General features: G+C 34.9%; 2 protein-coding genes across 2 annotated transcripts; both read left to right on the plus strand.

The window, feature by feature from the left end:
• The first annotated feature begins 849 nt into the window (after nt 1-849).
• Nucleotides 850-6,711, plus strand: LOC134228483 (uncharacterized). Its single transcript, XM_062710140.1, has one exon. It carries the CDS (start codon nt 850-852, stop codon nt 6,709-6,711), a length of 5,862 nt encoding a protein of 1,953 aa, XP_062566124.1.
• A 4,172-nt stretch (nt 6,712-10,883) lies between these two features.
• LOC134228482 (uncharacterized) lies at nt 10,884-12,540 on the plus strand. The gene is made up of 2 exons (XM_062710139.1): nt 10,884-11,076; nt 12,246-12,540. The coding sequence occupies exons 1-2, from the start codon at nt 10,961-10,963 to the stop codon at nt 12,538-12,540; spliced, it is 411 nt and encodes a 136-aa protein (XP_062566123.1). The 5' UTR covers nt 10,884-10,960.
• The last annotated feature ends 12,537 nt before the right edge of the window (nt 12,541-25,077 follow it).

Consider the following 25,077-nt stretch of genomic DNA (forward strand, 5'->3'; position numbering starts at 1 on the left):
TCTTCTTCAGAACCACTGGGCCAGGAAAGATGAAACTCATGTGGAAGCATTTTTGGATAATGGATAGTAAAAATTGAATTTTGTTCAAAGCATAACCCCAGGGTGTAGGGCGGGGTCACAATGGCTGATCAAGGTTTAACATAGGAATATATAGGATATCAATGTTTGTGATGTTTTACGAAACATTTTACGTACGACTTACTTTTGTTTTTGTAATGTCGGCAAGAGCAGAGCACGTTGTCTCACTTCATTTGCAGTGATTAATGCAGTTCCATAGTGTAAGTTGTATACTTAAATGCTTTAATTGTGTAAACTTATGTAATAGATCATTATTCTAAGGTGCATAAGAATGCATACTGTGTTAAGATGCACAATTTCTTGATTTGTCGGTTGGCTGACATGACCTATTTTCTGCATAGTGCGCAGATTTGTGTATTGCGATGTTTGCAATTGAAATGTTGTATATGCATACAATATCACACTATATTATGTCGATATGAATCGAATCCATCTTTTTCTATGTAATTGATGTGAAATCAAGCTTTATTTGTGTAGTAATTGAACGAAACATGATACACGTGGTTGCTAATTGATTTAAAAAGTATGGAACACAGTTGTGATCTTTATTACATAAGATATTAGAAAGCTATGGAAACACATTATGGTTATAATTGAAAATTCTGAATTATTTTGTCATTATTATTGCATTTTATTGATTTATTGTAAACTGATTGTTTGTTTTGTTTTGATTTTAGCTTTTTACTAATAAAGAAATGGGATACAGTGTGTTCTAGTGAATTCGTCCCATAACAGTAAAAAGACTGGATCAGCATTCAGCACACTGCAGCGATGGATCCAGATGATCCAACACATGAGGCCATGGGTCGCCCAAAGAGAAAAACAAAACTTACCTTTGTCGGAAAGGAACTATTTGAACAAACAGTGACAAGTTTCTGGAATAAACAGAAAAAACTCAGAAGGAAATTGGAAGAGGAAATGAAAGAAAAGGCTTCACATTCAAAAGAGTCTTATGTTCTACAGAGAGACAGAATTGGCAGACTGATGTTGGAGTATCGTGATCTTCATGAAGATTTCATGGCTTTCCTAGAACGATCAAACTCAGATGAGAGCTACAGAGAAAAGGCATCACAAGACTTACTAATGCGTTCACTGGAAGACAAGGTGAATGACTTTATGCACGAATTAGATGCAATGAGGAAATCGTTTGTTGACTACACTCCGAAACAAATCCAGGTCAAAACGGAACCAAGAGTGAGTCCTACTCAACCAAAGGTTATTCCAGATAATACATCTGCTCGCTCCCAAAGGACTTCACATTCATCTCGTAGTTCATCTCACAGCATCTCATTAGCTCAACAACGTATGGAAGCTGAGGAGGCAAAGGCGAAATTAGAGTACACACAGAGAGAAGCCAAACTTAGGAAGGAACAGGCATCTATTCAAGTTGATTTGGAGGTTCTTGGAGCCCAAAGAGATGCTGCAGTAGCTGAAGCCAAATTACGCACATTGGAAAACATGCAAGATTGCATATCAATCTCATCACAGTCTATAGTCGGACCAGTTCTGGAGAGGGAGGACCCTATGAAGCGAACCAGAAGATATGTTGAGGAAATTCACCAACAGCCAGTCGAGTCCACAAGGATGCTTTCACCATGTCGTGCACTTGATCCATTTGAACCAAAACACAGCGAGTTTACAAGTTTTCTTCTTAAGAAAGAACTAATGATTAACAAACTAGTGAACTTTGACGATAAACCTGAGAATTTCTTGGCATGGAAAACTACTTTCAAGTCCGTAATACAGGAAGCCTCCGTATCACCGGCAGAGGAACTAGACCTACTTATAAGGTGGCTGGGACCAGAATCAAGAGAACACGCAAGAAGGGTGAAGGCCACAACAACCCATAACCCAGTAAGGGGTTGTGAGGCCCTTTGGAGAAGACTTCATGAGAGATACGGTTCGCCAGAATTAGTTGAGTCTGCAATACGGCTAAAATTGGCCAAATTTCCGAGGTTGGGGAACAACGACATGAAAAAGTTGTATGACTTGTCAGACCTACTTTGCGAAATAAAATCGCTAAAGGATGACCCCAAACAAGGACCTCTCTTCGCATACTTTGACACTTCTGTAGGAGTTCTTCCTATTTTACAAAAACTTACGTACAGTTTGCAGTCCAAGTGGACCACAAAGGCATCTAAATACAAACTGCTACATAATGTGTCATATCCACCGTTTGAAATATTTTGTGACTTTATTGAAGAATCTGCAAGGATGCTAAATGACCCAGGATTAGTGACCAAGCCAGACAATCCTAATTATAAACCACAGCAGCAAAATCGCGGTCAGCAAGGAACCTTCTCAGTGAAGAAGACAGGTGTCACAGAAACTACAGGCTGTTCTAGTGTCCAGAAAAAGTGTCCAATTCATGGAATGGGTCACACTTTAAATGAGTGCAAGGCATTCCGAAAGAAGTCGATTCGTGAACGCAAACAGTTTCTTAGGGAACAAAATCTGTGCTATAAATGCTGCGAATCTGACACTCATGTATTCAAATCTTGTAATGTAAGTGTTAAATGTACAGAGTGCGGAAGTGTGCATCACCCCACAGCCCTCCACAGGCCTCCAGACAGCCAGGCAACCCCTGAGCAGAATGGCGGGGAGCGCATTCTCAAAGGAGGAGAACAGATTCTATCAAAATGTACCGCCGTATGCGGAGCCCATTTCCAAGGACGCTCATGTGCGAAAGCGGTCCTAGTGAACGTCTATCCGAAGGATGACCCGGAGAAGTGCTTGACTCTATATGCACTAATAGACGATCAGAGCAATGCTACCCTTGCAAAGCCTGAACTCTTTGACTTTATGGGTGTACCAAATTCCCAAGCCCATTTCTTCACACTAACATCCTGTGCCGGACGTGTACAGAAAAGCGGTCGACGGATATCTAACCTAATGGTTGCGACAATGGATGGGTCTGTGGTAATGGAGATGCCAACAATCACCGAATGTGACGAGATCTCTAACGAAAAACATGAAATACCCACCTTCGAGGTAATAAAACACCATGCGCATCTGAAGGACTTACCTCTACCACCCATAGATCCGTGCGCTGAGATTTTGGTTTTAATTGGTAGAGATCTTTTGGAAGCTCATCATGTTCAATCTCAGAGACTAGGACCAAAGAACTCACCTTTCGCTCTACAGCTTAGACTGGGTTGGGTTGTGATTGGAGACGTATGTCTCAACAGGGCACACAGGCCTTCAAACGTTAGTGTTTATAAGACAAATGTTATAACTAGTGAAAGGCAGTCCATTTTCCAACCATGTCCGAACAAGTTTCATCTCACTGAGGACGACACATCTAACCATGAGGACATTGGAGCCCATGTCTTCAAAAGAAAAGCAGATGATGATCAGGTCGGTCTGTCTCTTGAAGATCATCAGTTTATTAAAATCATGGATGAAGGCTTTGTGAAAGATGAGGATGGACGTTGGAAGGCTCCACTTCCCTTTAGATCTCCAAGACCTCAGCTGCAGAATAACAGACTTCAAGCCCTGAAACGTGCACAGGTGTTGGACAGTGATCTGAAAAGGAATCCTATTAAGAGAGAACACATGATTACCTTCATGAAATCTATCACAGAGAGTGGTGCATTAGAGGTCGCTCCACCAGTTCCACAAGGAAAAGAGTGTTGGTTTTTGCCTCTTTTCGGAGTGTACCATCCCAGGAAACCAGACAGGATACGTGGAGTGTTTGATTCTTCGGTGAAGTTTGAGGGTCTATCCCTTAACAATGTGCTTCTCTCAGGACCAAATATGACCAATGACTTATTAGGTGTTCTGTTGAGATTCCGCATGAACAAAGTCGCTATCATGGCAGACATTGAGAAAATGTTCTATTCATTCCTCGTAAGAGAAGAAGATAGAGACTTCTTGAGGTTCTTTTGGTATAAGAACAATGACACAGAGGAAGATTTAATGGAGTATCGGATGAAGGTTCACGTGTTTGGAAACACACCATCCCCAGCCGTCGCAACCTACGGTCTAAGAAAAACTGTAGAAGATCAGGACGAAGATGTAAGAAAATATGTGATCAGGAATTTCTACGTGGACGACGGACTTATCTCCTTACCTACAAGTGCCGAAGCTATTGACCTTTTAAGGAGAACTCAAAGTGCATTAAAGAAAGCTAACATCAGACTGCATAAGATCGTATCCAACGATGTGGAAGTCATGGAAGCTTTCCCATCAGAGGACTTGGAAAAGAACTTGATGGCACTGGACATCGGATCAGACGACTTACCTGTCCAGCAAAGTCTAGGTCTGGCATGGGATATAAATGCGGACAGCTTCACCTACAACACACACATTCCAGTAAAACCATTCACAAAGAGAGGACTGCTTTCTGTCATCAACAGCTTGTTTGATCCTCTTGGCTTCATTGCGCCCATTGTGATACATGGCAGGATCCTGTACAGAGAGATGGGTGAGCATAACAGCAGCTGGGATGATCCGCTTCCTGAAGGTCGGGAGAAAGAGTGGCTAGAATGGAAAGACTCCCTTCACAGTCTAGAAGGTTTACACATTCCGAGAATGTTCACTCCACTTTCCTTAAGCTGTGCTGATTTGAAGGAATTGCATGTCTTTTCTGACGCTTCCGAGAAGGCGATATCAGCTGTAGTGTACTTGCGAACAGTTAGCAGTTCAGGTGACATTCAGGTTGGATTCATCATCGGAAAGTCGAAGATAGCTCCACTTCAGTCCACAACAATTCCACGTCTTGAACTATGTGCGGCTGTTTTAGGCACAGAATTAGCCCAGATTGTGATTAGACACTTAGATATTGACCCAGATTCTGCTAATTACTATACAGACAGCAAAGTGGTGCTAGGGTACCTGAACAATCAGACTCGCAGATTCTATAACTACGTCTCTAATCGGGTTAGTGTCATACACAGAAGATCTAAACCTCAGCAGTGGAGTTTTGTACCAACTTCACAAAATCCAGCAGACATAGGAACTAGATGTTTGACATCTGTGGAGCAGCTAGCTGAGAGAGATTGGCTTCGAGGACCGCCTCTACTAAGGTCTCCTCAACCCGATGAAGAAATACTTACCTTTCCATTGATTTCTCCAGACATGGACAAAGAGATACGCCCAGAAGTCAATGTGAAGAAAACTGAAATACACACACCATTGGTGACACGATTTGAACACTTCTCCACTTGGAAAAGTTTAGTTCGAGCCATTACAAATCTGAAGAAAATCTGCAAGTTGAGGAAAGGAAACATCAACTCACCATCACAAAGTGTCAAGGACACTCAGGAAGCAGAACTATTCATCATACGGACGGTCCAAGCATTCTTCTATGAGGAAGAAATCAAACTAATCAGAGACAGTAAATTGTTGCCCTCATCGAGCAGCATCTTGAATTTACATCCGTTCATAGATGACCAGGACATCTTGCGTGTTGGGGGACGTCTCAACCAAGCTCCTTTATCCTTTGATGAGAAGAATCCCATCATCTTGCCCGCAAAGTCTCATGTTGCAAAACTTATTGTGACTCATTTACATGAGAAAGTGTACCACCAAGGGAGGCTTATTACAGAGGGCAAAGTGAGATCAAGTGGTTTTTGGATTGTTGGATGCAAGAAACTGGTCAATTCTATCATACACAAGTGTGTTGTGTGTAAGAAACTTAGAGGGAAGTTGGAGTGTCAACGCATGAGTGACTTACCAGCAGACCGTGTCACACCAGGACCACCTTTCTCTGCCATAGGAGTCGATGTTTTTGGCCCATGGTCTATAGTCGCACGCAAGACTAGAGGAGGATTATCACACAGCAAGAGATGGGCTGTTCTCTTTTCCTGCCTAACTTCGAGAGCTATCCACATAGAGGTGATAGAAGAGATGAGTGCCTCATCATTCATAAACGCATTACGACGTTTTGTTTCCTTGCGTGGTCCGGTCAAGGAAATACGGTCTGATAGAGGGACTAACTTTGTAGGTGCTCTAGACGTCATTCAAGCAGAAGCAATATATACAGAAAAGGGACCACTAAAAGATTACCTGCATGACAATAAAATAACATGGACATTCAACCCACCCCATGCTTCGCACAGAGGAGGATCTTGGGAGCGAATGATCGGGATCTCTAGGAAGATACTCGATTCCATGTTACTTAACCCTAATATGAAGCAGTTATCCCATGAAGTATTGTGTACTTTCATGTGTGAGGTGTGCGCTATCGTGAACTCTAGACCAATCTGTTCTGTGTCGTGTGATCCTGACAATCCGTACGTCATCAGTCCGTCAATGCTACTTACCCAGAAAAGTTTCCCTGACGTTCTTCCAAAGGATTCATCGGACATCAAGGAAATATATAAAGCGCAGTGGAAACATGTGCAACATCTTTCTGATACCTTCTGGAAGAGATGGAAGGATGGATATTTGCAACATCTCCAGCATAGGACAAAGTGGCAGTCTGAACATCCGGATATAAAAGTAGGGGATGTGGTACTGTTACGTGAAAAGGAGTTACACCGTGGACAGTGGCCTATGGGTCTAATCGTTCAAGTTTTCAAGAGTGATAGTGATCAAAAAGTCAGAACTGTTCAAGTTCGTGTTGTCAGAGATGGCAAGGACACTACATACATTAGACCAATTACAGAGTTGGTACTGTTAATTGATTGACTTAAACTCAATTGTTCATTCTTACAGTCATCTATGATGTAACGTGATATTTGTTTTTATTTTTTTTTATATATGTTGTATGTTTGAGTTAAGTAATATCCTTAGGATATTAGGCGGGGAGTGTGATGTTTTACGAAACATTTTACGTACGACTTACTTTTGTTTTTGTAATGTCGGCAAGAGCAGAGCACGTTGTCTCACTTCATTTGCAGTGATTAATGCAGTTCCATAGTGTAAGTTGTATACTTAAATGCTTTAATTGTGTAAACTTATGTAATAGATCATTATTCTAAGGTGCATAAGAATGCATACTGTGTTAAGATGCACAATTTCTTGATTTGTCGGTTGGCTGACATGACCTATTTTCTGCATAGTGCGCAGATTTGTGTATTGCGATGTTTGCAATTGAAATGTTGTATATGCATACAATATCACACTATATTATGTCGATATGAATCGAATCCATCTTTTTCTATGTAATTGATGTGAAATCAAGCTTTATTTGTGTAGTAATTGAACGAAACATGATACACGTGGTTGCTAATTGATTTAAAAAGTATGGAACACAGTTGTGATCTTTATTACATAAGATATTAGAAAGCTATGGAAACACATTATGGTTATAATTGAAAATTCTGAATTATTTTGTCATTATTATTGCATTTTATTGATTTATTGTAAACTGATTGTTTGTTTTGTTTTGATTTTAGCTTTTTACTAATAAAGAAATGGGATACAGTGTGTTCTAGTGAATTCGTCCCATAACAATGTTAAAAATCTTCTTCTCCAGAACCGCTGTGCAAGTAAAAATGAAACTTACATGTATAAAATAAATTTCTTTTGTTTACAAAAAAAAAAAGAAAAAAAAAATGGAGCGAAGACCCACTATACATTAATAGTACACATTTATGACAAAACACTCGCAACTTTTTGAAAAATACTTCCAGGTTCATTAAGTCAAGGGTCATATCACAAACGTGATTTAAATGCTCCTAATCATAATAGGCCATATTAGTCTCAAATCAGTTGGTTACTTCGGTATTGCAGGGGTTCGAATCCCGCGTATACCCGTCTAATGTTTTTATAAATGAAATTTTTCAAGATGTTTATTTTCTCTCAGATTTTTTTTTCATAATTTGATAAATTTCAATAATGAGAAATAAAATCAAAATGTCGATTTGCATATCAAATGTGGTTTCTTAATATCTGACGCTATAGGCATTCTTCCCGCCTTATACGCCCATCTTCATAACCTGTACTAAATGATAGCATTCAGTCAATGAAGAAGTTATGACTATGAGGCGTAATCACCACTCTTTTTAGCATAAAGTCCAGAAAATGCATCACAACATCTATCTGTTTTTTTATGTTAATCATAAATCTTAAATTTAATTAAATCATCGTATGAAGTAAATTTTAATGCCAGGCAGCAAGATTAATAAATCGTATTTCTTTTAGTTTTTAAACAGAAAAAAACACATCATTAAGGATTGCATAATTTTAATAAAAGAACCAGTTCGCAAGAAAACCATGCAGAACTGTCCGAATCGAAGGTTGTCATATCTTAATGAAATTTGGTGGGTAGTTAGACTTTACAATATGTTATTCAAAAATGACCAAAAAATTCCCATCATGCAATATGGCAGCCGTAGTCAGCGCCACCTCCTTTTTGCACATTTAAGTACAAATGAACTTGAAAAAATCAAGAAAAATGGTAAAATTCACATTTGATTTATTTTACTCACATTTAAATTTACATTTCTATTAAGGTATTTTTAAGTAACATAAGACTATGTTCTTTCAAAACTGACATTTATCATAATCAAATAAGCAATATATCAAAGGGGCAGATAACTCTTGAAAATTGGCATCATGCTAATTTTCAAGAAATGCTAAAAGTATTACAAATTGAGTGCCCAAATCTTCGAAGAGCAATCTTTGAAATTTATTTATTTTATTTTATTGTACAAATATAACTCTAAACAATAAATTAAACCAAATTGTCAGAAATTACCCAATATGAGGATTGGTATTTTGCCACTTGTTTAGAACTTAAAAAGCATAATAAATTGTATTGGCTTACTTGCAATTTTTCAACAATCACATGAATATTTGAATATTCATGTTTCTTTAATTTTGTAAGTTTAATAGTTTCTCTTTAATTAATAAAAGGCAGATTTCAAGTATTTAAATTCAAACAGACTCTATTTTAGTATCATTCATATACATTTTGAGCCTTCAGTAAGTTGTTTGCTTTCTGCCAATTTCAAATTAAACTGGCGCAAAATTATAAAAATACTGACAGATGTTATACAAGATACTCCAGGCTTTCTGCCAATTTCAAATTAAACTGGCGCAATATTATAAAAATACTGACAGATGTTATACAAGATACTCCATAAAGAAGTTTGAGAAACTAAAGGATGCTGGAATTTACTCTTATCTCGCCTGTGACCTCCTAAAATTAAACAATCGCCTTCTTTTTTTCGCTTTGATTTCAGGTAAGTTAAATCCCCCCTTTCAAAATAGTTTCTACGTCACTGCTATGACTGCGATTTTCGTGAGTAAGAAATGATTTATGAACATGAATAAACCAACCTGCATTAAATAATGGAGGGTTGAATTTATGAAATATATATTGTTTATAAATTTGTGTATTTAAAGTGATAAAAGATATAAAACGTTTTCTGTTCTGTTTTCCGTTCTTCGTTTTAGAAACACCCCTCCAGAACCCCTATCATTTTTCATTATTTTATCCATTTCAAAACTACCACTATTATGTAAATTGTGGGGAGGTGGATGGGGTTAAACGATTGGGTACTAGAAACACTCGTATATTTAATATCCTGAACTTGAAAATGAATTTATTAATCTTTTCTTTTTGACTTGATCAATTTATATAGATTTTCCATTAAATTTTGTGTGATTTTCGACAAATATGCAAATGAGCTGTTACTAAAAATAGATGCAGGGTTCAACATTTTTATGTAGATATTCTGACTTCTACCTTTATGTAGAAAATTTTAAGCCACTGAAAACTACCAAGTTGCAACCTTCCATTCGGACAATGTTTTGAATTTTGCATGGTTTTCTCGCGGACTGGCTCTTAAGGTCAGACGAGACGTTCCTCAAAATTTGTTACGTGTATCTTCGTAATGTATGGAAAATATTCAAAATTTTAATTACATTCTGATTTCTAAACCAGTTTCTAAACGTCTTTAAAAAATCCAAACACTCAAACATTTAAAACTTGAAAATTGTTTTTCCTCCCAAAAGGATTATATAAGAAAAACTACCCCTGGTATCTTGCAGAAATGCCTGGTAAGGTACCTCGAATTTTTGTGAGTAAACATGTTTAAGTAGCAATACCTCAATGACAGAATCTTTGAAAATTTTATCTATTATTAAGAAACGTCTCGTCTGTCCTTAATTGATATATAAGTTGTAAATATGTAAACAGTAAACAATGAAGGCATCATAGTATAGCATTGCCCTAGATCGTATGTCATGATTGTCATGGTGTATACAACTTCATCGATAAATGTACATTGTTTCTGATTACATTCTAAGCATAATGATTACAGGCGAGACTGGAATACAAAACTGTCTGCTGTATTTAAAGAGGACTTCAAACTGCCGGATAAATTTCTGGAGTCCAAATTGACAATCAAGGATCTACTGAGCCAACACACGGGGTTTAGTCCCGCGGATGTATACATCTACCGGAGGGCTACCGAAAATAGGCCGGGATGAATTTGTTAAGTAAGATATATTACAAAATTATTTTCATATTAATCGTAAAAATTCTGTAGTAATTAAAAGGAAATATTTTTATTTTTTCTTCGGAATTTTTTTTTTATTTCTTAATTATAAATACCTTTAAAGTCGGAAACAGATATTTGAATAATTATGTGATTTCAGGAGATTAAAGTACAGTGGACCCTCACTTTGGTTCCCAGCAATTTATCCGGATATGTGAAGCGTCCGGATACCTGAATCACTAGTTAACAAAAAAAAAATAACATTTCAAAAATTCCGTCCTGATGAAAATTCGTCCGGATACTGAAGCATCCGGATATCTGGCGTCCGGATATCTGAAGGTCCACTGTATTTACCAAAAAGTGCTTCTTTTCGGGATACATGGATCTTCAACGACCTTCTGTACGCAATAGCTGGTCACGTGGCGGAAGTGTGGACTGGCCGAGAATATGAAAAACTGATTGACTAGAAACTTTTGCGGGCTTTAGGAATGTTTCAGGCTGTTTGTGGGACCAATATTTATCCAAACAGTTCTCAGTCGGAGTACGCACTCCCATATCATTCCGCCGGGGAAGGAGTACGACCAGGAAATCAGGATATATACCAGTAAGTATTCAAATTCTTTACGGGTCATTCTACGAATAGAGACCCAAATGGTGTCCCGTCATTTTAGTATGTGTTGAGCAATACCTGGTTTATGAGATTTTAAAAATAAATCTGGAATATTGTAGAAGGAGATAATAGATATGCATACACACAATAAGGACACCTCTGAAAGCAACATTACTTCTAAAAAAATTAACTTCATGGACTTGCTTTGAAATGCCATGTCCCAAACTACAAAATCAAAATTGTAATATTGAATATGCGTGTGTGAAAACTGATGTCAAAATTTAACCTGTCGAGATTGCTAAGGTATAATAAAATATTCATTGTTGATTTTAAAAAGATACGGGTTACTACTATATTCTTTTTTTTTAAATATTAATCTATTGTTTGTAAAACGGTGTCCCTGATATTCTTGTCATTACCGAAACGGTGAAAACTGCAAAATATCAGAGACAAGAAAGAAAATCCAAAAAAAGAAGCCACGTGATTAAAAGTTTCAGAAACCGCCATCTTTGATATAAGTCATAATGTTCTCCTGTGGGTAAGTAAGCAGATAGTAAATTGTAAATGGTCTTACTTTCGAGCGTATGTTTATTCAGTGTCATTACCAAATGCTTGCTACAATAAAAGTACGATCACCTAGGAAAAATACAATTGTTAAGAAAGATATATAGATTTGTTTTGAATTGTGTTGTACATTATTTAACCCCTTTTGGCAAGTAGCGCCCTCTATATGCTGTTTAACATTTCAAAATGTCTTTACCGAAACTGTCCTTACCGAAACAAATCCCTTGAATCAAATCGTTTCGGTAATGACATCAGTGTTACGGTAATGATAAATTATCTTTAGATTGTCTTGTACATGGATTTTAAAACACTATAATAGTGTTTTATGCATTTATAAGAGGTTGTTACAAATAACTCCTATATGTGGGTCCAGTCCTGGGAGGTAGGCGAGACTAACCTACATCTAAATAATACACAGTGTTTCCAAATGCTGATGAATTACCGGTTTAAAAATTAATTTTGCTCAAGCCACTCTTCTCATTCTAAAAGTTAAGGCAAACTCAGTTTAATGTTAATTTCTTAAAAAGTACTTCAAGATCAAGGGGTCAAGAATCACATACATGTATCTGTTAAACGTTTTCCATTAAATACTCTCACAGAATTGGAGATGTTGGACCGGCCGGATGTATTGCTGCCTCACCTCAAGATTTGGCGAAATGGATTCGATTCATGGCCTCTGGAGGAAAAACAGTGGATGGATATCAATTAATTCATCCAGATGTTTTCAAGGAAATCATTGAACCACAAATGTTATTAGATGCTTTTTCCAGAAATCGATTCCGTCTTGACGAGGATTTTCCTGTGCAGGCCTCCGGGACCTGGTACGGTTACGGGTGGTATGGCGGGTCATATAGAGGTTTGTGTGTACACGTCTTTTATATTTATTTGCCATAGTGCTCAATGTACCCCTGGGCCTCTGTTTTGTAAAATTCTTCTCTGAATCATATTTGCTATTCTTGGGGCCCTATTTAGTTTATAAATCACCCATAGAATTATCGTTTGTAAAGCAACCTCGAACAAAACTTATAGGGCAATGGTCAAGGTAAATGAAAATTTCTGTTTGAAAGCACATCCGTTGCTTAAAATCCTAATAAAGTCTTTTTTTTCCTTTGAACTATTTTGCCTATTTTTTATGTTATATTTCGAATGCCTAATCTGTTTCTAGTTTTATTAATGAAAATTCAGCGTATAAATGAATAAATTTCGATTCTCTTCAACTTGTATTTAGAATTTCTATTGATATATTTTTTTATCATTATTTTCTAGGGTATAAAAAGCTGCTTCATCCCGGAACCTGGTACGGCTACTCCGCTGTGGCTGGATTCTTCCCTGATCAGAATGCTGGATTTGTCATATCTGTCAACGGGCCCTGGTACATGGATTATACAAACTCTCTCGCACCGTTAACTTATGTACTCTCAGACATTCTTCTGGGTGAAAAACCGTGGCTAGACAACACCACCATGTGCAGTTTCCCCTCTTCATGGAAATCCACAGGAACGTCTGCTACAAACAACAACACAGTGTCCACCCAGGCAAGCCTAATGGATAATGAGTCAGTTTACTGGTGACTACGGTCATCGAATCTTTGGAACTTTGAAAATCAGAGAGATAGATTCTCAAAAACTGTCCTTCAAAATGAATTCTGCTGGGATTTGTAATCTTACACTTTTGTCTGATGGCGTAGCAAAATTCGGAATGACGTTCAACGAGCTGTTGAATGACGTGGCAGAGAGCACGTGCAGTCTGCAGTTCTACACTAAATCAGAGGGAAAGTATCAGAAGGTCACGACCACTTACTTCTATTCTACGTTCGAATACCAAAGAGGAGTTAATTTTCTGAATCCCGAGCCCGACACTAATGCAGCAACAAAATTTATTCAATCCTGGCCCCAATTTCTCCTTTGTTTTATAGACGGTTGGCTTCTTATTTTATATATTCAATGACAGATGGTACAAACCTGTAAAAAAACAGGAATTATAATTATTTTTAGACCTTTTTTATTACTTTAAAAATTCTCTAGAATTAAGTTCTTGTAATTCTCAATGCTTTTTAATCTTCTATCCGAAATTTCAAACAAGTCTTTTACAATAGCTTGTTCAATTAAAATCACATTAGTTTGACACTATTACTACCATTAGTGAATGAAAAGCTAAAATAAATTTATTCCTTTCACCTACGTGAATATGACTTAAGTTGTTTTATTATATGATTTTTAATCGTTTTATATCATCATTCCTGAACATGACTAAACTCTAAATAATGTAACACATTTAACAGCGTCTTCTAGTTTTATCACATTGTTCATCCCAGTTCTTTAAAATATGAACGTATTAATAAATTTTGGCAATCTTGTAGTGAAATTATTTCATTTTTTTAAATGTTTTTTTTTGGTTTTTTTGTTACAGAATATGCATCAGATATGCCAAAATTCATTTAAATGAAAAGAAATCTAATCTGTTTTATTTCAATATTTATTAGTGCTAAATATTCAAAACATCTTTCAAACTTACATATAAATCAAATATCGATGTTTAAATGTTCGGTCATTTCGACCTACTATTAGTTACTTTTTATCCGTTTTTTTTTATTACACGAGACAGAGAGCTTGCGAATGTGTCATTCTCGCGTATGACAGTTTTCCTTAAGATTAGATAGATTCATGAAAAGTTTGTTTTTACCATAAAAAAATTTATTTAAGAGAGTTTAAAAAATTATTTTAAAAGTAAACTTGTTGCAATTTACAGCGATAATCAAAATGTGATCCACATTTCTCGAATATGTTGTATGAAACAAGATTTACAAGAATTAGCTGTAAAATTCTATAAAGAATGCTTAATGAATTGTATTTCATTAGAAATGGAGTGGATTCCAAGAACTGAAAACATTTAAGCAGATTATTTTAGTAAAATTTTTGTTTAAGATGATTAGTCTATTTCTGTAAATATTTTTCAATTGTGTGATAAAAAATGGGCCCCATTTACAGTTGATAGATTCGCTGACAATAAAAACCAAAAAAAGTTTTAAAGAAATTCAATTCAAGATTTTGGAATCCAGATACTAGTACTTAATGTTGACTGGTCCTCTGAAAACAACTGGCTAGCACGGCCCATCGGATTAGTATCGGATTAGTATCTAGAGCTATAAATAATTTGAAGATGTGTAAAGCAAAAGGTGTATTGTTATAGTATTGTACCAAAGTTAAAGTCGGCATTATAGTGGACTTTGTTGTGGAAGTACGCAGAACAAAAGTATTATGATTTTGTCAAACATGTCTTAGAGTTGAATCGACCAGAAAAAAAATTAAAGAGTGGTTCAGAAAAAGCAAGTGTGTTGTTCCGGTTAAAAGTATTTGTGATAATTTGATTAATACAGTTATAAAATTGTAGCTGATGGAGAGTTCCTGATTTGAAGCAGCAGCAGTTTTATCCATATGTTCCAGTAATTAAATGTCTAAGGGATTTAAAACTTTAATTTAGATCCACTTAAGTCTCTGAATCATTTGTTTATATAAATCTGGGAAGTGGACAAATGTTTCGGAGGTATACATGTAGTAGTTGTGAATTTAAAAAAAGAAAAAGAATGCACTATATATATAAGTTGACCTTTTTGCACTTAAATTAGAACTCCTTGGTTATTTACTTTATGGTTTATCATATTTTATCTGATGTAACGATGGCGAAATATTTAATCTTATATAACATAGAACAGTTTAAGTAACATTTATCATTGAACCAATCTTAAAAACTATTGCGCGTAAATTATTGTGTGACCTTTTAGCACTAAGAAGTAACATGTTTGGGGCTTTATAAATCTAAATAGGTAATAAAATGTTTCTTGTATCAAACGTTTCACGATGTACATGTAAGTGCTGATCAATCAAAAGTATCGAGTTATTAAAAATAATGAAAGAAAAAGTTGGGGTCATTGATGTTTATTTTGAAATATGAAATAAAACAAGTGATTTTCATGCATAATACGGTGTTAATTTTATCTTGATTTCTTAAGCATATCTTCATTTCTCTGAAACGTTTGTTGAGGGAAGGTGTAAAATTTGTTCAAAAATATAAATTGCGACCTTGATTAACTATTCCTAGCAGATCATTACGTAAAATACTCCCTGGGTAAAAGTATGTGAGGCTTTATAATAAGTTCCAAGATATTAAAGAACAAAATTCACTTCTTATTATATTTGGCCCCGAGAATTTCCATCTATAGATTTAAGTTTCAACTGAATCAAAACTTTATAGTGGAAATAAATGTTGGATATATGCTTGCTTAAAATATAAACCAAAATTTTAAGAATGTGTCCCCGTTTAACTATTTTATGGCGGTCAAAACATGCATGGAATGCGTATTTCAGGAAAAATCGTTAAAAATCAACTACTTAATTTTAAAGCATTTTTCAATAGGTCCGCATCATAACACCACTTTGAAATTTTCTCAGATGAAATCTTGATTAAAAAGCATTCTTTATGCAAAAATTTACGATGGTGTTATTTTGCGGACTATGTTTATTTTTTAAAAATGTGTTCATTTTTAAACCACCAAAACACATGAATAAGACAGAATAGTGCTATAAGACGTAATATTACTCGCCAGTTATCGCTGAGAAATCGTAATTTTATAGGATGAATTCTTCACATCAATATTACGAATATCAGTCAATGTTATTTTATACATGTAGTTGCAATGGCTTTGTCTAAAAAGTCTTATTGATAAAACAATTAAGAAATACAAGTACGTCATTTTAAAAAATAATGACGTCACAATGGGGGTGTAACATTTTTGATAGCGCCAAGTTTTGTTATATCGGATAACATAAGTTGAAATTAGCTTCATTTCTCTTTTTTTTTTTTTTTTTTTTTAATTTTATTATTTTTTTTTTATTAAGTGCAAGTACAAATCAGCAATTATTTTATAACAGCATATACAGTACAATAAGGATAAATCTTATGATTGCTGATTGAGAGGAAAGAAGAGAAAAGAGAGAAAGGGAAGAGAAAGGGAAGAGAGGCTGCTTTTTAACAAATTAGGAAAAAAAACCTTGTCTGTATAAACATTTATTTGATCACTGTTGGTGATTCTAAAAGTCGAGCAAAATAGTCAGAGCCTTCTAAGTATGAAAAGCCAAATTTCCCAATCTTTATGAAAATCTTCAAGATTACAATTTTTGGTAGCTATGTACTTCAAAGTTGAAAGATGAGTTTTGATATCTATAAGTAGTCCATGGATTGATAATGTTTCATTAAGACACCGCTTTTTGTATATGTAGGATTTGAGAATTAGGAATATCTGGTACAGATTCTTACAACTTGAGTCAAGATCTAATCCCAAAATAAAAGAGCAAGGATCTCTTGGAATAACAATATCCCTTGTTTGACAAAATTCAAAAAATAGATTGATGAGATCTTGAACAAGGGGACATTCCCACAGTATATGATAAATTGTTTCTTCAGCTGAATTACAGAAATTACACATTTTACTATCTTTCATCCCCACTTTAAACATGAATACATTAGTGGTTAAGATTTGATGGTTAATTCTATATTGTAACCATTTAAGTTTTGTACTTTTAGTACTGATAAAAGGTAACTGAAAAATTGCTTTCCATTGTAACTTAGATAGAGTGAAATATTTTCCCCATTTTGATTTGTAAAAAGATGTGACATTTTCTTCTGTATTTAGTGTGTCATACATATTTTTGGTACCTTTTTTGAATGAACAGAATAATCTTATGTAAAATGGTATAATTGGTCTAGGGTTATTGTTTTCTTTGACAATATCCTCACTTTTTAGACTGGTTGTAATAGAATTTTGTATACCATAGTATGTAAGAAAATTAGTTTTAATGTTGAACTTATTCTGGAGATCTTGTAAACTCAAAAATGCTCCATTCTCATCAAGCAAATCGTTAATATATATAATATTCTTATTATACCATTCAATATAGAAAATGGACTTTTTTCCAATTTTAATTTTTTTATTAAACCATCTTGGTTGAGCTATAAATTCTTGCCATGATTTTATCTTCATTTTATCTTGAATGTCTCGAAAAGCAATTAGTGTATCTTTCCAAAAAGGATTTCTTATAAGGTGCAAAATATCATTAATGTAATCTGATCCAGTTTTGAACATTTTGTCAAAATTGACAGTTTCATTTAATAAAGTTTTCCATTTTGAATTTTGACTGAACAGTAATCTTTTAATCCATGATGACTTCAGACCTTTGATATAGTTATTAATTTCAATCATTTTTAGGCCTCCATTTGGATAGTCTTGAGTAATTTGTTTTCTTTTAATTTTATCCACCTTAGATTTCCACAGGAAATTAAACAAAATATTGTTCAAATCTTTTATGAATTTGCTTGACGGTGTTGGTAGAGAGATAAAAAGATGGTTCATTTGTGAGATAAGTAAAGATTTTATCAGCGTAACCCTGCCAATAGGAGTGGTATGCCTTTTGTTCCACTGGGTAATAATACTTTTGATTTTTACCAGCTTTTTGTCATAATTAAGTTTGGGAATATTTGTCAGGTCAACATCAAAATGAATGCCTAATATTTTAAAGCTGGTTGTCCAATGAAAATTCATTTTATTACATAATTTTTCATTTGAGTATTTCTTGCTACCTATCCAAACTAATTGTGTTTTTGATAGATTAATTTTTAGCCCAGAGAGTGTGTTAAAATGATTCAATTCCTCAATAGTGGCTCTCAGGGATTTTTCAGACCCATCTAGTATTACTGCAGTATCATCAGCATACTGAGACATTAAATATTCTATTTCGTTAATTTCAATACCTTTTATATTTTTGTTATTTTTTATTTTGAGAGCAAGAAACTCTGCACATAGTAAAAACAAATACGAAGAAATTGGGTCACCTTGGCGACAGCCTCGGCTAGGTTTAAAAAAATCTGAGAGGTGTCCTGCTTGTGTAACAGATGATTCTATATTGCTTTGAAAAGTATATATCCATGAATGAATAGATGGACCAAAATTATTTATGTATAAATTTCCAAGACACTGTATCAAATACTTTCTCAAAATCGATCAACAGTAAAATGCCAGGGATGTCATGTTCCTCTGTGTATTGCACTAAATCATATATTAATCTTGTATTCTCACCAATATATCTACCCGGTATAGTTAGCTTCATTTCTTATAATTTAATTCTAATGTAGGCATTGAGTCAATATTTCCTCCGGAAAAAGACTTCAAATTGAGCATTATTTTAAAAGTAACGTCAAGCGGAGTAATAAGTTTTTGACGTAACTCATTGTGACGTAGGCAAGTTATGTTATCCAAAATATTATATGTTCCTCTGAATGATTCAGCCAATGAAATTGCTTAATACAAGTGAAATTAAATTATTTTAAAATATAGATCTATAGGCCTAAATTGTGCAATTCAATATGAAGCGTAAGAAATATATACTTACATTGTACCGTAATTACAAAATGGCAGAGGATAGAAAAATTAAAGACACTTTTTTATTGTCAAGAATCACAAAGTATACATGTGTTCCAAGCATAGAACAAACGCCTTATGTCTATGCTCCAAGAAAGCATCTTCAAAACTTAAATCCTTATTAAGACACGCATTTTATATATATTTGCCAAGAAATTGACAATACCCAGCGTATTGCATCGGTTAGAGCATAATGCTCTATAGAGTCGCTAAGTAAGGCATTGATCTTTACGTCGGATTCGAATCCCACTGTGGGACGTGGAGACAGGTTCTTCGGATGAGACCGTATAAACCGAGGCCCCGTGTCGCAGTAGGTGCTGGCACGAAAAAGATCCCTCCCTGCTCAAAGGCCCTAAGTACCGAGCATAGAACACAATTTGTAGCCCTCCACCGGCAAGTGGTGGCGTCTCTATATGAGTGAAAAGTTCTCGAGAGGGACGTTAAACAACATACAATCAATTAATCCATTCTAACCATAAACATAAATATATACATTTGTGGTATCTCTCCATTATATAAACATACAGAGAGAAAATATCTTCCAATTCTGTATGAAGTTTGTCAGAGGTCAGAGGTCAATACGTGACCTAATCACACGGCGCAATGATATATACCGGTACATAAATTATAAAAAGGCCTGCTCTACTTGCTTTTCATGTCTAAAATTGAACAAAATAAGCAAGTAAAATGATAATTATTTTATTTAAAATGTATTTCATACAGTTTTGGGGCTATCGATTCAACCTGTGTATATAGAAAAAACAAGGAGACTAGCGTTTGCTTACATTTTTCTTCACTTTTGTCAGCTGCACAGCACAGTCTCTAACGTTCATCCTTATTTTTTGGGTAGACCTTTGGTTAAATTTTCATGATAAACTTTTTTTTTATCTTTAAATTTTACTCACGATAAATGTGTAAATCTGTTGGAAAATATCATTGCAATCATGCCATGAACATCTGCCAAACACCTCGGCGTTTTCGTATAGTTCAATGTAAAGCTGTCGCCAGTGTCTCCGTGTTTATCAGTGTTTTACGATAAGTATGCCTTAAATAGTTACTGAAACCGTAGAATGTTTTTAATCAAATTACAAATAAAATGGCTCGGACAGGTGTCTCAATCCATCGGATCCATCCATTCCTTTCCGGCGACCGAAATTCCTCCAACTTTTAATCATCAAACTTCGGACGTGTTTCTTGTGTCTTTTCAGCATCGATTATCATTTTTCACGAATAAAAATATTCCCAGACAGCAGTCTGTTCACTATTACTGATCACAAGTAGCCTTTCACAAAATATTCCCTTCGAAATAGATTCCTTAGCCTATTGCATTCGAAGCGTAACCGCCATGCAAGCCGATTTACACCTTGCGTCATTTTCAAAATCTACGACGGACGGTTAGTGCAATAATTTAAATTCGAAAATATTCAAATTGTCTCTCTCAAATGTATATATAAGTAATAAATAACAAGTTTATAAACTTCAATGGGAATTGAAGTGGGTCGGTACGTGATCAAATCTTCTGAGAAGGCCAGGATTTGATCACGTGACCGACCCACTTCAATTCCCATTGACGTTTATAAACTTGTTATTTATTTCTTAATTATACTCTTCGAACCTTAACTTTTTACCTCTCTCTCTCTCTCTGTCCCTCTCTCTCTCTCTCACAACCTTTTTGTTATGTAAAAAATATACGCTTGGTTAATAATCAATGAACTTAACAAAAGCTGAGTGTACAGATATATTTTGCTTATCAATGATTATAAGTGCTTCGGTCTTATACACGTGTATTTATGAAAAAGCGACCAAAATATTTCAAATCATGATATTGTTCTCACCACTTATATCATTAAATAGATCATAGAACATGTAAAATATACAGTGGCGTAGCATGGTTTTTGAAAGTAGGGGGCAGCCAAAAAAAAAATTATTACCTGAAAAATTTGACAAGCAAAAAAAAAAAAAAAAAAAAAAAAAAAAGAAAAAAGAAAGAAAAAAGGAAAAAGGAAAACATTGCCAAAGTCTAAAATCCTATTTCGGGGGGGGGGGGGGGTGGGGGGTCTTAGTGTCAACTACTTTTAGTACCAATTCTAATACTACATTTTCGGTACATCACTAAAGGGGGGGCAACCAGGCTTTCAATTAACATTTCCTTAAGTATAAGTAAGGTTGGGAAAAAAGTGGGGGGCCAGGCCCCCTGGCCCCCACTGTTGCTACGCCCCCGATATTTCAATTTTATTATCCGGTAAGACCGCCCCCTCTTAAAAATAAATTTTAGAGTGATCTGTCCTTCAAGGGGGCTGCACCCTGTTCCATTCTTTTGATTGTATTTTCAAAAGCAAAACTGGTATATAGCAAACTACCAAAAATGATTACATGTGAAGGGAGGGGGGGGGGTAATGCAACGTTCAAGAATACTTTGTGGAGTACAGTGTAGATAAGATATAAGAAGGAAAGATGTATAAAGGTTTGCTTTGTTTTTATGTTTTTAATCTGTTCCATGGAAGTTGCTGTGTCACAATGTACAAGATTAAATAAAAAACCTGTTTACTTTTCCGAGAATCGACATGCTTTTTAATAATAAATAAACCGTGTGGTGCATGTACAGTGTACCTTTCGCTCCTTGTTTACTACGGGGTGAAATTAAGAACAAGTTCTTATTTAGCTCATCTATGTACCAACCGATATATCTAGACAAATTGCACCTCTCGTATACAACGTTGTGAAGAGGAACGATAAAACAAAACCTTGACATTGTGAAATGTAAAGGTTAAATTCGGTCTGTTCAATACGAGTATCACGTAGATTCTGGTTATATATCTGCATGTATCAGAACAATAGCTCTACAATTTTGTTTTATGATAACATGAACTTACTTCGAATTCTCTGTTGGAATATTGTTTTTAAAAATAAAATAAGAAAGCCAAAAGCCGGCGAGCCACACCGACATGCACACTAACTACAGAACTGTCCATGTAGTTTTATGGTGACCGTGGTCCATTTTTTTTTCAGACCAGCGAGCACAGGTCTACAGCTACATGCACACTTAATCATTTTCTTCAATCATAATCCTTTTAGCCGTTTGGTTTGGTTATTACATGTACGTCCGTCTTTAAAACTTATGCGCGGAATCGAAACGATAAACTACTGTATACATGTACGAGAAATATTATACATTTATTGACGGAGTTCGAGAGCAACATGCATTCTGTCGACCTTCGAACCAAACTTAGGTCGAGGGTCGACAAAACTCATTTTGCCCGAGGACACGGTCAAAAAATGTTGTTTTTTTTTAAATACCTTTAATTGTTTTTTTTACATGCTTGTATCTTGTACTGCGTTCCGTGATATAAACTTCATATCCATCACTGTTTATCACCAAAGAAAGCAAATGAGATTAAGGTCCGCCCATAATGTGACTTAAGCGGTCTAACATTTCATCGACAGGTCCAACATCTCACTCAGCGGTCCAACATCAATTTTTATGTCCACTCAGTAAAACATCAAATATGTGATACCTTTTTCGTACAGATTTGTACAGGAACAAATTCTTAAACCTAACACAACATCATTCTTTTCTTCCCACCTCTTAACTATAAGACATACGCTTATATCTTTGAATAAATCTTATAAAAATGTTTCAATAATTAAGCATTGGTTTAACCAAGCAATACATCTCAAATAACTACTTATTTTTATAATAGCAGGGGAAACACATTTTAAATGTGAGCATTTGTCATCTAACAATCAATTTAATTTACTGATGTGTCGTAATATTCACAATATCTCAGTTCTTTGAGATCTGACCGAAAACTAATTGGCAGAAAGTTAAAAAATCTTAAATTCAAATAAAAAAAGAACTCTGGAAATGGGATGGTGGTGCTTCGTGTTATATAATCACACATGTAGAACTGGCAGCCGAATAGAGATAGACAAAATAAGTCCAGATAACTCTTTTTTTCTCGGGAGAACAAATGATTAAGGTAGAGGAGAGATAATTTTGAGCTGATTCGCAGTCCTGATGTCCCAACTTCAAAGTCAGTTACGTTGAAAAGTTTTACTCGCAACATAAGAAATTGTAATTCACCGATCGACAAAATTGAATGAGGATCTTTCTCCTTAGGCGTATATGCGTAATTTTGTTAAGTCAACTGTTCATTATAAATTAAGTCATAGAAGCGAAATTGGTTTCAATCAGTATTTAATAACACGACGATATATCTTTTAAAAAGTGCAATGAGCAGCTAGAAGGACGAAAGATAGAGAAGCAATGACGTCATCAAAAAAGGCGAAAAACTGAGTAGAGTCATCAAACTAACGATGAAACAGTAGACTGTTTAAAGTATGATGGTGATTTTTTCTCAACACTTCCTGTACCTTTTTGTTTCAAGTTCTTTTAAATATTTTAAGCGGCATGAATCTCATGGCATCAGTCCACTAACATATGAAAACCCACCAATAAACTATTTTCTCTAATAAATATGATTTTAAAAAGATTTCAAACAAACGAATTGATTCAAATATTTGCCATTAATAATGAAAAAATAAATAAGTAAGTATAGTATACTAACACATGTAGTTCAATAAATTGCATTTTGCGTTTGTGAGAAATTTAATGAACCTACATAATGAAAAATGCATGTTAGCTGGAAAGATTTTGAAATATTATACCCATGCTTGTTCATGACGTCGCATAAATCAACGTCAAAATATCACAACGTTAACGTAAACAATGGTACCTTTACAGTTATATAAAAAATAAAAAAAGCTCTGTACAGGTATATATTGATAATTTCATAAAAATATACACTCTTTAGAAGAACTTAGAGGAATATTATTAATTTTGACACGGGGCCGAATTTTGCAACAAGTGAAACAGGTTCTTAAATAATTTTCTGCTAAATATCCTTCTGTCACAAGAAATAGTCCCTCATAAATTTTTGCTACTTTGTAGATTTTGTATTGAGTGTCTGTATTTGTGGTTTTTGTATTGAATATTGAATAATTTACATTCTTAAATCTTAACATGTTATAAACATTGAATTATAATAGATATTTTGAATAAGAGGTTCTGTGTGAACGTTTCTAAAAAGCTGCTGAGTGACATATCTTTAAAGACTTAAGTCTTTTATTTTTTAGATCCGAGAGTGCGCTTATAATATTTTTCTTCACTGAAAGTATTCGATTATACCTGTTTGGATTGAAATGCAGTTTGAAATTTGCCATTTCAATCCAATGTTTTCTCGGCTAAGAAAACATTGGATTGAAATGACAAATTTCAAACTGCATTTCAATCCACCTAAGGTGTTCTTAATCGAGAGAAAGTCTTAATCAAATGTTTTATCAAAAGGACAGTAGATATTATTTCAATTTCTGTATCCTATACATTCAACTCTCTTCATGAATGTTTAACTAATCTATTAAGTCCATATTATGCATGATCAGAAAGATATGATTCCCCCTCTCCCCCCATCAAATAAATCATAGTCATTTCACTCTTTTCATGTTACTTTCCTTTATACGATATGTTATACCTGTTTATGTGCAATGAAACCACGATATTGAGGCAATAAAAAACCTTGTTTTTGAATGTCATTGAAGCTAAGACACCATTTATTAGAATATTCCAAAGACAAGGCGTAAAGAATTTCGGTATACGGAAGTGGATTGAAATGCAGTTTGAAATTTGTCATTTCAATCCAATGTTTTCTCGGCCCTCCGCGTTGTCTAAAACGCGGACGGCCAAGAAAACATAGGATTGAAATGACAAATTTCAAACTGCATTTCAATCCACTTAAGGTGTTCTTGATCGAGAGAAAGTCTTAATCAAATGTTTTATCAAAAGGACAGTAGATATTATTTCAATTTCTGTATTATATGTATTCAAATCTCTTCATGAATGTTTAACTAATCTATAAAGTCGATATTATGCATGATCAGGAAGATATGATGCCCGCCCCCCC

The sequence above is a fragment of the Saccostrea cucullata genome, unplaced genomic scaffold (assembly GCF_032062105.1).
Source record: "Saccostrea cucullata isolate Sc308-1 unplaced genomic scaffold, CSIRO_AGI_Scuc_v1 ctg12800, whole genome shotgun sequence".
In the NCBI taxonomy this organism is placed as follows: domain Eukaryota; kingdom Metazoa; phylum Mollusca; class Bivalvia; order Ostreida; family Ostreidae; genus Saccostrea; species Saccostrea cuccullata.

Coding starts and splice junctions, on each gene's coding strand:
- LOC134228483 (XM_062710140.1), top strand. CDS start 850: ATGGATCCAGATGATCCAACACATGAGGCCATGGGTCGCCCAAAGAGA.
- LOC134228482 (XM_062710139.1), top strand. CDS start 10,961: ATGTTTCAGGCTGTTTGTGGGACCAATATTTATCCAAACAGTTCTCAG. Junction 11,077..12,245: donor GGAAATCAGGATATATACCA/GTAAGTATTCAA, acceptor ATACTCTCACAG/AATTGGAGATGTTGGACCGG.